Source organism: Rhineura floridana, chromosome 3, assembly GCF_030035675.1.
Source record: "Rhineura floridana isolate rRhiFlo1 chromosome 3, rRhiFlo1.hap2, whole genome shotgun sequence".
Taxonomy (NCBI): Eukaryota; Metazoa; Chordata; class Lepidosauria; order Squamata; family Rhineuridae; genus Rhineura; species Rhineura floridana.
Window position 1 is genome coordinate 140197406 of NC_084482.1, and position 18470 is coordinate 140215875.

The following is an 18470-nucleotide window of genomic DNA, read 5'->3' on the forward strand; positions in this document are numbered from 1 at the left end:
CCCGTTGTGGATCGTTTAAAAGAAAAAACGTCTCGCTTTTTTTCAGCCCAGCTTGCTGGAAGTCCTAACTCCGTCCTCGGCTGCTAGGTATGCCTTCCTTTCCCAGGGAATTCCTGATCAATTCCAGCCACCGACAGCCCAACAAAGTTTCTGTGGATAATCTATTCGGTTCACCCTTGCCTGGGAGAACATTTACACCAGTCAAAGTTCCCTTTTGACTGATTTTAAACTGAAAAAAGCTTCCTCTGAGACAGAGCTCATCTCAGAGGCAGCCACAAGCGGAGCAATCTTCCGGGAATCTTTTTTGAACATCTTTCATCCTGCCTAATTTTAATAATTAAGCATATTGCAATTTTATCGAAAAATGCATTTCATTCATGATGCTTATTGTTTTGGTTTTTCCTGCAAGACTTTTCAAGGTCACATAGTCTGAGCATTAAAAAAAAAGGGGGCCAGTAGGGATCACCAACCTTTTTGGGCCAGAGCATATTTGGAAATCTGAGAAATCTGTTGTGGGCATCACTACAAACTACTGTTGGAACTCTACAAGTCACAAAAGGCTATTGTCTATGCACAAATGACAAACGGCTTGCCTGTGAAACTGAGTATAAGGCAGAGGTTGTGTCTGAGGCCCAAATAACGTATTTGCTCTTAAAGAGCACAACACAGTACTCCCCACCATTTCCTCTCCAAAGATCACATCCATCCCACACTATAGCAACCCCACACTGCAGTAGTCACATTCTTGCACACATACAAGCCACCCCACACTAAACCACACAAACGACAAAACACTCCATTACTTAGTTGCCTTCCTCCAACTCCCATCGGAAAAACTGGTGGTCTCCCTCCCAATTAGGGTTGCCAGGCTCAGGGCCTGAGACTGACCCTGTATCTTTAGGAGAAGAGAAAGTCAGCCAAGTGCAGGTGTATTACCTACCTACCTACCCTTCCCCATGCACAACTTTTAAAGATACAGAAGGCCTCTTGGTTGCCAGGCCCGGCCTCCAAGAGGTCTTCTGTGTCTTTAAAAGTTGTGCAGGGAGAAAGGAGAATTCCACCTTGTGGTTTTTCCCATTACAGTGTTGCAAGAACACCTGCACTTGGCTGACTTTCTCTTCTCTTAAAGATACAGGGTCAGTCTCAGGCCCTGCACCTGGCAACCCTACTCCCAATAGTGATAGCCCATTGAACCTAATAGATAAAGGAAACTGCAGGTATGACGGGCCTGATTTAGGCCAGGACCCTATTGTAGGGAGTAAAGGGATTTTAACTCTATGGAGCCCCACTGTGGTTTCAATCTGGATTGGTTCTCCTACCACATCTACAATTTACTATGCAAAAATGAACCATTTGGTTCAATGGGATCTCTTTTTGCCAATGCAAAGTGGGCCCAGTTCAGTTCAGGACTCCAGCAGCAGGACTCCTACACCTACCCCCAAGCTCTAGGATACTGATTAGGTCCCTCATGTTGCCATTGGTGAAAACCCTCTTAGGCTATTTCGCTTCCCTTTCGTGCCAGGTTGTCTTCTCCCACCCCCTGGACATTCTCCATTTACCCCCTCCCCACCTCACTGCTTAACAGGCTGGAGTCCCTTTTTGTTTTTTTAAAAAGGCAATTTAGGTTGCTGTCATGGTGGAAAGCAAAGGTATTTGGTTGGCCACTGAGAGAACGGGAGATGAGAGAACGGCCACTGAGAGAACGTTGGCCCAATCCTGCAGGCTTTTTTTATGTTCTTCTGCCTTTGGCAACCCCACCTTCTTCCCTTCCTTTGAATGCTTCTGTGCCCACATGGGACCACGAGGCATTCTGGGGAAAGGCAGGAAAAAAGGTGGGGCTGCTAGGGGTGAAATGAAATAAAACTAAAAATTAGGATGTCCAGAAGGCCTATGGTGGGTACTAAAGGAGGAGCATGGTAGTTGGTGACCCCTATAAGTTGGCTACTTCATACATCTTGGTTTTTGTTGAAATGCAAACACAATTATAGCCTCTAATTTTTTTTTTAAAGGTTGTGAAACCATGGATTGAAAATGACCAAGTATGGGTGTCATGGAATCATAGTATTGAAATTAATGTTACCAGCGACTTTCTAATGAAATTAAGAGATCACAACATAAAGTTGAGATTATGGGATCTCAAAGAAAAAGTTTGTGCAAAAGCCAGGTTTAGTAAACAAAAGAGTAATCCACCATCTTCAGATCAAGCAGCTTTTGATGGTAAGCAAAGTATTTAAGGCAGAAGTAAGAAAATTCTATGTAAACACTATGTGCAGATAAAGGGATTAGCAGTTTTCTTTTCAACTTCAGTGCAGTACTTCAGTGATGCATTCATGATATTGCTAAAATAGCAATTTTTACCCCCACTACTTTATGACTTTTTGATAACTAAAGAATGGCACAGGTTAAGACTGAGCTGTTCTCGGTTTGCTTCCTGCCTAGATGTGAGACTGTGTAAAAGCTCCATCCAGACCAGTTGGAGCCAGTTTCCCATCAGATATTGCCCATCTTTGTTTTAAAACTTCCTAAGAAAGGAGATTCCACATGGCTTGTTCAGATGCTGTCATTTTCTTGCAAGTTGCAAAATTCTGAACTTATACCTTAAATAATTGTCTAGTTTAGGGATGGACAGAACAGTCTTGATCAAATTTGTTTCTGTTTTGCACATATTGACTCAAGGAGCAGATGGGTCTTTTTAGTGGTAACCTCCCCCCCCACTTTATTACCACTTAGGTTCCACTAAAATAATTAAACACATTATTTATAGGCATTTTTACATGTGTGTATATATACCCCAGTTTTCTAAAGTAACCAGCATGTAAACAAATAATTACAAAAAGCATAAACTGTATAAAAATATTTATAAAGCTATGCTGCAGTAAATTGCTGGTCTTGGACCGAATTAAATAAATTCATTCATGCTGCAGTAATATAGTACTGCATGGGGCTTGACTTTTATATGTATAATATACTTATGTGTTGCATATAGTTCATTGGGATTAACACACACCCCGACAATATATGTGTAGCTTGGACTTAAGCAGGTGCTTGATACAAGAGGCAATCTCCAGCTTGAACAGGTTACAACTAACAAATTCCATGTATAAATCGATTTTAAAACAGATTCCTTCTCCATCCCACCCTTGCCTGAACCCTTTCCAACTTTAGTTATCCTGCCCAGAACTGAACACAAAATTCAGCCAATCAGTACTATAGTGGTACTATTTCTTATTGAGCCTTGTAACAAGACTCTTGGCTTAGTCCAGGTCAGCCTTTCCCAACCTTTGGGTCTCAAGATGTTGCTGGACTACAACTCCCATCAGCCGTAGCCAGCATGGCCAATGGTCAGGAATGATGGGAAGTGTAGTCCAGCAATATCTGGGGACCTAAAGGTTGGGAAAGGCTGGTCCAGGTTATTACATTGTTGACAAATAATTAGGTATATGTTCCGTAACTTTAAAATTCTAATCCTGATCCTAGAGGCGTTTGCTTGGAAACAAGCCCATTTTGCAAAACTACTGTCTTTCTTTTACTGAAAAATAAGCAGCCTGTGAATGTTGCCTTAGTCAGGCAGTGTTCGCTCTTTTCAAATGGCAACACTGTCTTCTGATGACACAGGGTCTCTCTTTCAAAATCTTCCAAATGTACTGAACTCTGAAGTTAAAAGGCTGAATTTGAAACTGCCCAATAAAACATATGAGTTACTAAGAATGCTAGGCAGAATAGATATCTTCAGGTCTGAATTGTTTTTTTCAAGAGAAAAAACATGTAATTTTGCTTAGGAGTTGAAACTTTGTGGGGGTTTTCCTGCAGAATTTCCTTTTTAACTAGGGAATTTAGTGGACTCCAGCTTTCATATGTGGACCCTGACAAATAACAGAAGGAAGATGATTATAAAGTTCTCTCCCTCTGCATTTGAATCCATTTAGAATTTATCATCAGGTCTTTACATAGCCAGTACCTCCCAAAACACTTGCCTTCCATTCAAGTATCTATTGGGGATCTCTTGACCTTCGCTGGTATAAAAGCATTTTATTTTGCAGAACCCCACCCCCACCACCAAAGCTGCTGCTCCTATGTTCTCCTTCAGAATTTTATTGGGAACAGCGTTAAGACATGATCAGAAATAAAACATGGCATACTGGATTCTCTCCTGCTCCACTGTTTGGGTGAAACAACTGCAAGGCTTGGCTTAGCATTATGTGCAAAGCACTGCTTGTGGGTTGCTTTCTGAAGCAAAACATGAACAGTAAGATAAGAATAAACCAGCATATTGCTGGTTCATGGTAAGCTATAGTTTATTTCTCAGTATGTCAGATTGTTGTGGGTGAATGTGGCATGATCATAGAATCGTAGATGAGGATGAAACTTTTGAAAAGCTAATTACCAATGTTTCAAGGAGGCATGATGTAGTAGTAATGGGGGATTTCAGTTACCCCAATAACTGTTTGGAGGCAAATTCTGCCAAACACTGCCCCTCCAAGAAAGTCCTGACTTGTGTTGGCGATAACTTTCTCCTATAGCAAGTGGAGGGAGGAACTAGAGGATCAGCTATCCTGGACTTGATTCTAACCAATAGAGATGACTTACTGGATGAAGTGCAGTTATGGGAACTCTGCGGGAAAGTGACCGTGTTATTCTTGAATTCTTGATTTTAAGGAAGCACAAGCTGAGAGTAGCCATACACGTACCCTGGACTTAGCAAAGCCAATTTTAATAAACTGAGAACAGTGATTAGTAAGGTTCCATGGCAATGACCCTAATGTGAAAAAGAGTTCAAGATGGGTAGGAGTTTCTAAAAAAGGAAATTCTAAAGGCACAATTGCAGACAATTCCAACAAGGAAAAAGGGGGGGAAGACAGCAGAAGCAGCCAATGTGGCTTCACAAAAAGCTTAAAGATGACCTGAAAAACAAAAAAGGACATAGGAAGACGAAGGAAGGCCAGTCCACAAAGAAAGAGTACAGAGAGGTAGTGCAGAAGTGTGGGGTAGGCATCAGGAAGGCTAAAGCTAAAAATGAGCTGAGGTTAGCGAGGGATGCTAAAAGCAACATAAAAGCTTTCTTCAGGTACGTCCGTAGTAAAAAACAGAGGAAAGAAATAGTGGTACAGCTAATCAGTGAGGATGGCAAAATTATCACAGAAGACAAAGAAAAGGCAGAAGTGCTCAATTCCTACTTTGACTCAGTCCCAAAAGAGAGTCTATGACCCTCCTGGCAAACGTTAAGAACAAGTTGAAGGGGCAACTTGAGATTGATAGAGAAATGGTCAAGGAATACCTAATCATTTTGAATGAGTTCAAATCTCCAGGACCTGATGAACTGCATGCTAGAGTATTGAAGGAACTGGCTGAAGAACTCTTCGAACCACTGTCTAGTATCTTTGTGAAATTGTGGAGGAGGGGTGAAGTGCTGGATGACTGACAGAGGGATAATGCTGTCCCAATCTTCAAAAGGGGCAAAAATGAGGAACCTGAGAACTTCAGAGCAGTCAGCCTGACATCAATTCCTGGGAAAATTCTGGAGCGGATTATAAAGTGGTCAGTCTGTAAGCAACTTGAAAACAATGCAGTGATTACTAGAAGTCAACATGGATTCATCAAGAACAAATCTCGCCAGACTAATCTTATCTCATTTTTTGATCAGGTAACCTCTCTGGTAGACTGTGGGAATGCTGTGAACATAATATTTGCTGTGAACATAATATATCTTGACTTCAGTAAACTTCGGACAAAGTGCTAGCTTTTCTAGCTAAATGTGGGATGGATAAAACAACTGTCAAATGGATCCACAGTTGGCTACAGAATCATACTCAACGAGTACTTATCAATGATTCCTTCTCAAACTGGGAGGAGGTAACAAGTGGGGTACCACAGGGCTCTGTCCTGGGCCCAGTGCTCTTTAACATTTTTATTAATGACTTGGATGAAGAGGTACAGGGAATGCTTATCAAATTTGCAGATGATACAAAATTGGGAGGCTGCAACATTGAGCTGCAGAGAACAGAATGAAATTTAGAAGGGAGAAGTGCAAAATTCTACACCTAGGAAAAAGAAACCAAATACACAGCTGTAAAATGGGGGATACTTGGCTCAGCAATCCTACATGTGAGAAGGATCTTGGAATTGTTGATCACAAGCTGAATATGAGCCAACAGTGCAATGTGGCTGCAAAAAAGGCAAATGCTATTTTAGGCTGCATTAACAGAAGTATCACGTGAAGTATTAGTTCCCCTCTATTCGGCAGTGGTTAGGCCTCATCTTGAGTACTGCATCCAGTTCTGGACACCTCACTTTAAGAAGGATGAAGACAAACTGAAACGGATTCAGAGGAAGGCAACAAGAATGATCAGGGGACTGGAAACAAAGCCCTGTGAAGAGAGACTGAAAGAACTTGGCATGTTTAGCCTTGAGAAGAGAAGACTGGGGGAAGATATGATAGTACTGTTCAAGTACTTGAAAGGTTGTCACACAGAGGAGGGCCAGGATCTTTTCTTCATCATCCCAGAGGGCAGGACACAGAATAATGGGCTCAAGTTGTAGGAAACTGGATTTTGTCTGAACATCAGGAAAAACTTCCTAACTGTTAGAGCTGTGTGACAATGGAACTATTACTTAGGGAGGTGGTGGGCTGTCCAACATTGGAGGCCTTCAAGAGGCAGCTGGACAGCCACCTGTTGGGTATCCTTTAAGTTGGATTCCTGCATTGAGCAGGGGGTTAGACTTGATGGTCTTATAGGTCCCTTCCAACTCTACTATTTATGATTCTATGAACCATGTCAATATTTTGTTTTTTAAAATGAATTCTTATTATATATGCAAAAATAGCCAAAAAATGAAACAAAACACAAAACCAAGGCCAAGTCAGGGAAGTACATAAGCAAATATAGTGAACCAAAGCAGAGTTCACATTGAAAATAATTAAATCATGATGACCAAATTTCTTGTATTGGAGCAGATAAAGTGTTACACACCTCAGTATCTGTGGAGTAAGAAATAAACTCCTATCAAGTTGTATAAAAAGTCTCCTGAACCGAGCTAATGTTAAGGCAAAGCTTTTCCTTGCTAAATTACCTAATAAATAAATGAATGTGTGACTTCACATCAATAAAGTCATGAGTTTGGAATATAATTGTTTCTTTTCCTTCTCTCAAGGTTCAGTAAAGCGTATGGTTTTGTTTCAAAGAAACTTCTTAGAACGCAATCAACCGAAACCCAGTTATACAAAAACTAAGCCATCAGAAGTGCCCGGTATACCAGAGAAGTCAGCAACTGGCACTACAGCAGGTACAACAGTATGAGCATGATACTACATTATATCATGTAAACATTCTTGCATTTACAGAAACTATAAGCTACCTTATTTAATCTTGCTTCAGCCTTGATTGCATTCCTGGTAAATCGAATTATTTTTACTTAGCACACTTATTGACAGATACCAATCCACAGGTTACAGCAAAAGTGGCTAGTTTCTGTGCTGCTGCCATTGGATGCCAGAAATAGATGACAAATGATATTATATAGGAATCCTGTATACTAATTGTAATCTATTTAGTCTTGCTTTTATCTATTTTATATGGTTTTGATTTATTTATGATGTGTATGTACTGGTCTGTGACTGAAATAAAGTTTTACTTACTACTTACAAAAATGGCAAAGTTGGTGTTTGGAGAGTTAATTCCACAGTTGGCCTGTTAACACCTAATATGCCCGTCCTGCAGCCACCTGCCACACTTCATTTATGGAGGCACTTTTTCTCCCCCATTTTCACTAACGTCCCAATATTCATTACCAATTTTGTAACTAAGGCAAAAACAAATTGGGAACAAAGGGCTTCCTTGTGTGCCTTTGGCTAAGGAGAATTAATGTGATTATATTTCCTTGAACAAAAACCTTGTCTTTGGAGCTGCATACAATAATTCATTGTTTTTAAAGATTATTTCCAAAATCATGCGTTTCCATAACTTTCAGCATGTATGTCCACTCAATTCAGTCAAATGCCTTCTTTGCCTCAGTGTATACAAATGGTCCATTTATTATATTGCTCCTATATATAATGGGTTCTATCCAACTTCTCTTATTTCTTTTGGTAACTCTACTAAGGGAAATCACTTATCTTTGTAGTTTCTTTACCAGCTTTAAATTAATAATGTGTTGCACTTATTTCCCCTCGGAAGTATTTTTGCCTAGTAAAGACCATGGCCTTTCCTGAATAAGAGAGTTTTAATGCTGTGTTGGTTTTTCCTGGCCAGTTGATTGTTGATCTCTGCTTTCTAGTGTAAATCCTTGTATTACTATTCTTTATTAAATGAAGGATTAGACCTTTTAATGCCCTGGCAACCCATTCACCGGATGAAAAAAGTTCTTCCAAGACTGTTTCCTTACTTGTCATTTTCCATCTTCTGAAATAAACAGATCTGAATCATGTCTGTTCCAAAGTAAGGTCTGTTTATTAAATTTGCACATGGGCAAAAGCTATCACTGAAGCAAGCAAGAAAGTTTTGTTTTTAGAAATTCACCCTGTCTCATAGCAGGCATCATTTTAGAAAAGGCATTTCATCCTACTTAACATAGAAAGCTGTCAGGCCATTTGTCCATCTAGTTCAGTGTCATCACAATTAGATATGTAAAATTCCTGGAAATGTTGAACCCAGATCGAAAGTCACTTTGTTACTTTAGGAACATAAAATATATCCTGTATAATTCGGTTTGCCATTAAAATTATTGTGTTTGTTATATTAAACGTACAGTTTATTCAGACAATTACAAATTTATTTTACTTCTTTAAAATGTTCACATTTTTGTTACAAATGGAGCTACATACTGCTGACGTGTAAGGAATCTAGCATCTCTGGCAAAACAAAATCCAAAGGAGCAGGCCAAATACAATAAAAGCAGGAAAAACTATTAATATTACAGTAAAAAAAAGAATTCTGGAAATTATTAGGTCACTTCTAATCTTCTACAGTGTTAGACATCAAGCGGTTATTGCCTTAAAAATTGCTGAGAAAAACAAGGGAGAAAGCTAAGACTCATTGAATACTACATGAGATTTAATCAGTCTTATTTTCTGAGTTATCACTATCAGTTTCTGCTTCTTCTGTGTCTTCATACTTATCATGTTTATCATGGACTTCTAAAAACTGAAGGTTTGGCCAGATTGAAACAAGCTTCTATACCCTTTCAGATTTCATAGTCTAAAAATTTGCCATTTTTTGGAAAAACACACAACAGGCTTTGGAAATTTTGCCCCCAAAATTTTTACAGGCCTTCACATCTCTAATTACACTGATTGGTAGTGGCTCTCCAGAAGTCTAGATAAGGGTCTTTCCCAGGCCTACTTGGAGATGCCAGGGACTGGATTAGGGACCTTCTGCATGCAATGCATGTGCTCTGCCAGTGAGCTATGGCCCTTCCCTAAGAATGCCTCTTTGGGCTAGTTCACACGGAGATTTAATGTGAGATGGGTGCCACCTGCACCCCTGTTTAATTTGCATAGTTTACATGGTGTTGCAGACAAAGGGAAAGTGCGTTGCTGCTTTTCCCTTTAAATCCGAATCAAAGCAACCCTCTGAAAATGTGATAAATGAAGGAAAAACCGTCTCCGCTTCGCTGTGCTCCTCCCATGTAGGTTCATTCTTCAAGTGTTTTTTGCTGGGTGGTGGATCGTCACCAGATACTCCCCTTTCTTTGCCCACTAAACTCTCCATGAATTCCATTTTACTCCTGTTGCTCAAGAAGCAAATTCTGACTGGCTGCTCCTGAATTGCTGCATCCCTCCTTTCTTTCTCCCCTTACTCGCCCAGTAAACTGCCTTCCTTCACTCTTGTTCTTTCGAACTCTTATCAACCCAAACTCCCTCGGGCTTTGCAAAAGTGAAGCTGAACTACCCCCATGACTTACCTGCACAGTGGGGGCAGTGGCAACTACTTTTCATTGCAGTATCATTTCTTTCTCTCTCACACACAAAAAAAGTATTTCCGACTACCTAATTTAAAAAAAGAAAAAGGAAGAAAGGATTTTACTAGGAATAGGAGGGGAGGGTCTAGTCAGTGTCATGTCAATTTCACGCTGAGGCTCTCAGGCTTCAGCCTTTAAGCCGAAACAGTTATGGGGATTGCACCCCCTTCTCCATTCTGAGTTCCATGTGCCCAATTACTGATGTGACAGAAGGTGTGTGTGCGTGCACTTCCAGTAAAAATTGCATTTCATAAGTACTTAATAAAAAAGGGGTTTTGCTATAAAAATGTCAGGAGGAAATGAAATGTGACAGGATAAAGTTTTTCATGTAAATTGGAACCCCATGCTATCCTGGCTTCAGCAAGCCCCCTCCCCTTTCTCATTTGTAATATTCCAGAGGGAGCAAACATGTAAATTTGGGGATGGGGCCACCAGGAAACAGCGATACTAAATGTGAATGGAAAACAGCGGATTGGAAGACTGTGTGAACGCTGAAAATCTATCATGATGGGAAAAGCGTCTTTAATACGTAGTTTAGCTCCTGTGTGAATCAGCCCTTTAAGGTGAGGCTTGCCACCTGCAGTTCTTATAAATAGTTGTATTATATTTTTTTTTTAATTGCTGCCATATTGATCAGTAGGTTTTAGTCAGTTAAGCTTTTTGTTTAATTGATTAACTTACCAGTTAATTAAACATTGCAACCCTAATTAGTATAATTTGTGTTACAGTTGCTCCCAGTTCAGCTGTGAGCAAGCATCTGGAAGAAGACCCTGATTCTGCCATCGAACAAAAAACCTATTGTAAATCTAGTTCTCCACAGCGTGGCCCAAAGTCTGAAGAACTCAGCCAGTCACTGAGGTAAATCTCTCCAGGGCATATAGCTATCAGAATAATTTTCTGTTTCTACTGTTTTTACAAGCACTTATATCTGTAAATAAGGTTGAAGACAACTGTTTCTTCTAACTGTCATGTTATCCTTATACTTCAACAGTGACATCTTTTGAACTTGTTTACTATTACAAAGTAAAAACAGCATCAGAATGCGAGGCCTGTAGTGGCCTATTTGGCAATAAGCAAACATCCCATTTTTATATAAATTCGGCCAACTAAACAGCTTTTGCGACTACCAAACACTTTTTTTTGTTTATTGGCTTAATTTGAAACATTTTACCCTCGGCAAGCTACCAAGGCACTGGACTTAGTTAAGTTCATTGCTTTAAAAAGGACAAGGGGGGAAAGATAGTGAATTAGCCTATTTTTTAAGAGTGTAGAGATTGAGTATGGGAAGCAACAGCAACCATAGAGTATTTTACTGAACATGAGTGTCTCAGCCACTGTCCATAAGGAAGGAAAGCAAGGTTTTGCCTTGAGTGTTTGTTACTGACTGTGTTTCATTCTGAGATTGTAGCAGGGGTGCATGCAGATCTGGCATATAATAAAAATATATATACTTGTAGCACAAAGCAAGTTCATATGGACTATATTTGATTAATCAATACTTCTCTGGAACTACTTACCTTAGTAATGTGGGTGAGGCGCACTTTGGTTGGAGAAAGGGCCAGCTAACTTAAACTTTCCTTTTTAGCTTACGTATTTAGAGAGTGGGTTCCTGCCACTAGTCCTGTCTGAGTTCTGTCCCCTCTCCATGCTCACCCCACTCCAGCCTCTCATCCTGTCCATTTCTGTGAGCACTTGAGGCTCAAAGGGAAAGTGGACAGAATCAAAGTCCCTACCGAGCAGAGCACTTACACAGTAACTAAAACAGTTATAAGACATTCATTTATTAATTTATTTATTGCATTTATATACCGTCCCATAGCTGAAGCCCTCTGGGCGCTTTACAACAATTAAAAAAATTAAAAACAAGTATACAAATTTAAACATTGTCTCTGAAGGGAGATAGAACCAGCTGAAACCCTGTATAGGCCAACCAGGGCAGAAGTGTGGTAGGCTCTGCCTCCCTGGAAGAATATGGTTGGTTGGTTATAGTGCCCTCCCCTTGTTTTGTAGCCTTTAGCTTTTATGAGACTGGGGAGAGAGAGCTGCTCCAATGAGTACACACCTGACACTGTATAACCTGGTTCCCCAGTCTGAGCAAGATGTTGTGCCAAATAGCAGTGCAGACTCTCCTCACCTATTTATTGTGCTATCCTACCACAAGCTTCTCTGTGACCTGTCTCTGGCTCTTGATGCTTGTTTATCTGATCTGGAACCCGACCCCTGCCTATCCTTGGCTATGTTATCTACCCCTGTCCCATTGGTCTATCTGACTCCAGGACCCTGGTGGCAGTCTGACTCCAAGCTTAGTCAAGGCCTAATTCTTGGAAAGAAAGCTAGGAGAGGCTGGACTGAAGTTGTCTGTCAGTAGCTAGAGAGAGAGAGAGAGAGACGCAGCCGCCTTAACATCCACACTTTTTAATCATTGCATCTTCTGCTCACGCATAGAACCTAGTATCATTGGTTACTTTCTTCCTTTGAAGATAATTACATGGTGTTTTCAGATGACATCTAACTGTTGCATAAACTAGAAAAAAATTCTTCAAATTGTTCTTCGTTTCAGGCATGCTTCTGAACCTCAAATTTATTCTTGTGCAATCTCAGTTGTCAGCCACTCAGCTGATAGGGTGCTGTAAATACAGCTTGATGATGACCACACATTTCTCTAGGGATGTATGCAAGTAAGATGACTGATTTTATTTGAGAAGGTGCTTTGTGGGAGTTGAGACACATCCTTAGCATAAAAATGTTTTTTTTCCTATCCATACCATCTTGCTATTGTATCTCAATATATTGGCTGCACTTTGGAGGAGCTTCAAATGTGCATTTAAGCAAGTTGCACATGTGCATTGGGTGCTTTGTAAATGTTTTTACTAACAGTGTCTTGCAAAAGTAATCAGACCCCTGACCAATGCTCTCATATTACTGACTTACAAATGGTACATTGTTATTTTGTTCTGTTGTTGTTGTTGTTATGTGCCTTCAAGTCGATTACAACTTATGGTGACCCTATGAATCGGTGACCTCCAACAGCATCTGTCATGAACCATCTGTTCAAATCTTGTACATTCAGGTCTGTGGCTTCCTTAATGAAATCAATCCAGAATTTCGTTCTGTATGATATTTTATTTTGAAACACTGAAACTCAAAATCAATTATTGTAAGGTGACATTGGTTTTATGTTGGGAAATGTTTGTAAGAAACATAAAAAACTGAAACATGTTGCTTGCATAAGTATTCAGCCCCTGTGCTGTGGAAGCTCCCACTTTACACAGATGAAAGAAATTGCCCTCGAGGACATAAATACCTTACCATTGGCCGTCACCTGTGAACCATTAAAGTTGCTGTCACATTGTCAGAATAAAAACCCCACTGTTGAAGGATCATTGGACAGGCCATGGATCTGAAGGAAAATGAAGACCAAAGAGCATTCTACAGAAGTGACAGGTAACGTAATACAAATGCATAGATTAGGAAAAGGGTACAAAATTATATCTTAAGTGTTTGAATATCGCAGTGAGCACAGTTGGATAATAATAAAGAAGTGGCAACTGCATCACACCACCCAGGCACTGCCAAGAAAAGGCCGTCCCTCAAAATTCAGCGCTCGAACAAGAAGGAGACTTGTGAGAAAAGCCACAGAGAGGCCAACAATCACTTGGAAGGAGCTACCGAGTTCAGTGGCTGGGAGTGGAGTAATGGTGCACCAGTCAACCATATCAAAAGCTCTGCATAAGACTGGCCTGTATGGGAGGGTGGCAAGAAAGAAGCTGTTACTCAAAAAGTACCATCTGAAAGCATGTCTGGAGTTTGCCAGAAAGCATGAGAGTGCCCCAGCTGCGATGTGGGAAAAGTTTTTATGGTCAGATGAGACCAAGATAGAGCTTTTTGGCCAAAACTCAAAGCGCTATGTGTGGCCCAAACCTAATATTGCCCATGCCTCAAGACATACCATCCCTGCAGTGAAGTATGGTGGTGACAGCATCATGCTTATGGGGATGCTTCTCATCAGCAGGGACTAGGCATCTTGTTAAAATTGAAGGAAGAATGGATGGAGTGAAATACTGCAAGAGAACCTGCTTCAGTCCACTAAAACACTGAAGCTTGGGAGGAAATTCACTTTTCAGCAGGACAATGATCCCAAGCACAAGGCCAAAGCAACATTGGAGTGGCTCAGGAATAAAAAGGTGAATGTCCTACAGTGGCCCAGTCAAAGTCCTGATCTCAATCCCAATCTGTGACGCTCTTTGAAAATTGCAGTACACAAGCGACATCCAACCAACCTGAGTGACCTGGAGTGAATCTGCACAGAATGGGCCAAAATCCCCCTGACACTGTGTGCAAAGCTGGTACATACCTACCCCAAAAGAATTAACACTGTTATTGCAGCGAAACTTGGCTCTACCAAATATTAATGGGGGGGGCTGAATACTTATGCAAGCAACATGTTTTTTATGTTTCCTACAAACATTTCCCAACATAAGACCAATGTCATCTTACAATAATTGATTTTAAGTTTCAGTGTTTCAAAATAAAATATCATACAGAACGAAATTGGTCCAGTTGGGAGCATTGGTCAGGGGTCTGATTACTTTTGCAAGGCACTGTAGCATCTCTCCTGAAGCACAGACAACTTATTAGGTGAAAGGAACTTTGAAATGCATTTTAATAGTTTGGTTGGGGAAGGAGCTTCTGAATCAGATATATGGTGAAGCTTAGGTGAGTACATAGGACTGTGGATTGTAGCTATCCGTTGAAACGTGGAAAGCAAGTCCTAATAAACTGTCAGATAATGAGTATGGAATAGAGGTGTTGATGTGAAATATTACTTTAAACCATTAGATATTATAAATATTTGTTGCATGTGGCGCAGCTTATTTGAATTTTGATTTTTGAGAAAATAGTACAGTATGTTTGATCTGACGCTGCTACTTTAAGATTTCTTGATTTGCTATGTCTTCTTTCTTTAACAGTTCTCAGTTCCTGCTTTGTAGACTAAATACCCATTTCCCGATCCTTGTTTGAAGTCCTTGCCAATCTAATAATTTTCTCCCACTTGTTATTCCGCCAGTAGGGAAGCAGCCCCAGATTATTATGGTGGTGATGATGATTATAATAAACAAGATAAGAAAACCCTAAGAATTTAATTTTTGTCGACATTTTAAATACACATTACATAACTTTTAAACAGTACTTGGAAAACAGAGTTAAACCATTTTATTGGCAAATAATGGGTTTGGCATCTCAAAAAATCTTGCAGTCATAAGGTTTGCAGCCAAATAAAATATTGTTTTTGTACTGCCCTACAAATTGGTCAAAATGCAAACACCATTTGGGTTGGTCTTTCACAGTCCAATCCGCTTCCTGAGTAGCTTGGAAGAATTTGGTAACATGTGCCTCTCAGCATATGATGAGTGGTAGCAACACCTGCAATCAGCCCAAAATAGAAGGAAGACGTGCTGTGCTGATCTTGTTTTAGCAGGGAGGAAGCAACGTTATTAAGGCAGTTGATATAGTTCAGATGGTCACTTTGAATATGTCTGATTTCCTTTGCAATTTTAGTGACGTTTCCTATAGGAAATCATTTTCTTTTGTTTCTATTTCTGCGAATATGTGAAGTACAGCAACATTTTGCAAAATTTACACTAAAAAAACTCCAAACATAATAATGGCACTGACTTCTGCAGAATAGTCTCCAGTGGACCTCAGGAGTGTCTCAATTTGCACAAGATAAAACAGTGGGAGATGAAATATATTCTAGCAAAATGGTAGGTGTGCTCTATGTTTTTCATTGACCGTGCCCACATTGCCTTAAATGAAGTGGTTTAAACATAGCAGGCTGAAAACATGCATCCTCTTTTCCCCAACAGCTAGAGCCATTGCTGAAGGAGCAACATATTGGAATCAGTCTGATTTTACATCAAACTGCAGTTTCAGATTCTACTGTTAATGCACCCAAAATAGAAATGGAACATAACCTCCAATTTGAAACACAAAAGGCTGTCTTCACCATCATATGACACTGACCAATAAAAAGGCTTTGAAATTAATAAAAATAAATTTGACACAGATTTCTGGAATGAATAATGAGGAAAATAAAATTTTCTAGTTTAGATTCTCTGTAGAAACATTAGTAAGACAGGAAAGAAGCAAAGTAAGAAGAACACCAACAAACATACAAAAATATAATTATCTTTGGAGATGGCAGGTGTTGCCACTACTCACCATATGCTCAGAGGCACATGTTACCAAATTCTTCCAAGCTACACAGGAAGTGGATTGGACTGTGAAAGACCAACCCAAATGGTGTTTGCATTTGACCAATTTGTAGGGCAGTACAATATCTCAGAAAGGAGTTCAGGTCTCCTGCTCCCCTGGTGCATTCACTATAGCTATCCGATTTCCCTGCTTTTTAAAGTTTGATAGAAATAGCTGTGGGCTATAGGTACATTCTTAAACCGCAAGGTTTTTTGCCTATTAGTGAATATATTTAGAGGATGGTGGCAGATGGCTGGCATTGACATAAATCACAAGTGGCTTGGTGTGAGCTGATCCAAACAGTCATATATGTCTAATTTCTCAAATCTATTCAACATATTCCAAGAACCATTATTCTTAGCAATTTGTAGGGTAAGCAAGCCAGACAGGACATTTTAGTTCCACTAACTGAGGGATATGGACTTGGATAAGAACATCCTCCACTGCCCTATACAAAAAGCTGCATCAGACCTTCAGAAGGAAAGCTTTTTGCAAGTTTTGTATTCCTAGACATTTCCAGGATAGAGGGGAGGTGGAGCAGAAGTGGGACTTCTCCACAATTACTTCTAGTTCTGGATGTTGACATTGGAAAAAGAGTTGGTTAACACAAAATATACGTAGAAATTTTAAGCCGTGGGGGGGGGGGAGAGCATTTGGTCCTCCTCCAGATGTTGCTGAGTTACAACTTCTATCATCCCAGGCTGTTGACCATGCTTACTGAGGCTGATGGGAGTTGTAGTTAAGCAACATCTGCAAGCCCAGAAGTTCCCTGCACCTGTTTTAAGCAAAGCTTGTAAATACTTACTTGCCTAGGTAATAGGAAGAATTCCCTCTAGGCAATTGGGTAGGAGAATGTTGAGGTCTTTTTATCTCAGGCCATTGGTGTGTCACCTGTAACTAACACAAGTGTGGGCAGCTGAAAATATGGGCTAATAACTCATATGGATTTATTTGTGTGGAGTTTTATTCAACTGTCTTTTCGTTCATGGAAGGCTCTTTGATCAGCTGAGCCTTTTGTGAATGGAAGGTGGAAGAGAAGATTTTCCCTTCTCCTGCTGCCCCCCTTCCATACTATTCTGGTTAACCCTCAAGCTCTGGTGCAAGGTTTGGGGTGAGTGGGGGGGGTGAGTCTCAGGAAAAGTTTCCAAAAGATCAAAGTGACTTCTGTGAACAGAAGGACACTATTATATACAGCTCATGGTGTTTTGTGACTGCACTCCTTTTAATACCAAACTGAGCTGACAAATTCATGGAGTTTAAGGCTAGCAATGACTGCTGCCTCCAGTATTTGAGATGCTGTGCTTCTGAAGAACAGTTGCTGGGGATATCATGAGTGGGAGAGGACTGTTGTGCTCATGGCCTTTCTTATGGGCTTCCCATGGGCACCTGGTTAGCTACTGTGAGACCAGAAGGCTGGGCTTGATGGGCCTTTGGCTTGATCCACTAGGGATCGTATTGCATTCATAGGATTGCGGCCAAAAGAGGGCCACTAAGAAACAAGATGGAGGTATTGGCAAGCGTGCAGAACAACAATAATAGAAAAAAAATTATTTAGGTGCAAAAACTTAAGGGGTCAACCCCACCCCCCAACATGCCAGTGAAGACTGAGTATGTTCAGCAGCCATAGAATGATGAGTAGGGGTGAATGGAAAACTGGGGTGAACAAACTTGGCCCCTGACCTATGCATAGTCATTGTATATTCTGAAAAGGTCAATGTGCATATAACTGTATGCACAGAGAATTTTCCCTGAACTGAAGACGGCTAGACACACATATAAAGTTCACATCAGATTAATTCACAGTCAACACAATTCAGCAACAGGCACAATCAGCAAAGTTGTGCTCTTGCAATTCCCATCCATGTTAGTGGGAAAGTTATTGTGCTTATTCTCCCACTAAATCAATAGAACCTAAGAAAGCTTAACTTTGGTTGCAATGTACCCATTCTCTGTTTAAGAACTACCACCTGTCTGATTGATCCTTGCCCATCATGGTTTCTTATGAAATGTAGGGAGAAATTAGGCGAAGGGATCAGGGCGGTGGTAAATGCATCCTTGAAGGAGGGTGTTTTGCCACCAGCCCTCAAGGAGGCAATTATAAAACCTATTTTGAAAAAGGCCTCCTTGGATCCCAAAGTCTTGAACAACTTTTGCCCCGTTTCAAATCTGCCATTTTTGGGGAAGATCATTGAGCGAGCGGTGGCTGGCCAGTTGGCAGCACACTTGGATGAAACGGATTATTTGGATCCATACCAATTGGG

General features: G+C 40.4%; 1 protein-coding gene across 14 annotated transcripts in view; it reads left to right on the plus strand.

Moving 5' to 3' along the window:
* CFAP92 (cilia and flagella associated protein 92 (putative)) overlaps window positions 1-18470 on the plus strand; it is a 115779-nt gene that overhangs the window by 18836 nt on the left and 78473 nt on the right. For all 14 annotated transcript variants that reach the window (XM_061618133.1, XM_061618134.1, XM_061618132.1 and 11 more), the window contains 3 exons: window positions 2010-2217; window positions 7150-7281; window positions 10683-10812. In XM_061618133.1, coding sequence (XP_061474117.1) covers window positions 2010-2217; window positions 7150-7281; window positions 10683-10812 — 470 coding nt within the window. The remainder of the gene's footprint in view (window positions 1-2009; window positions 2218-7149; window positions 7282-10682; window positions 10813-18470) is intronic.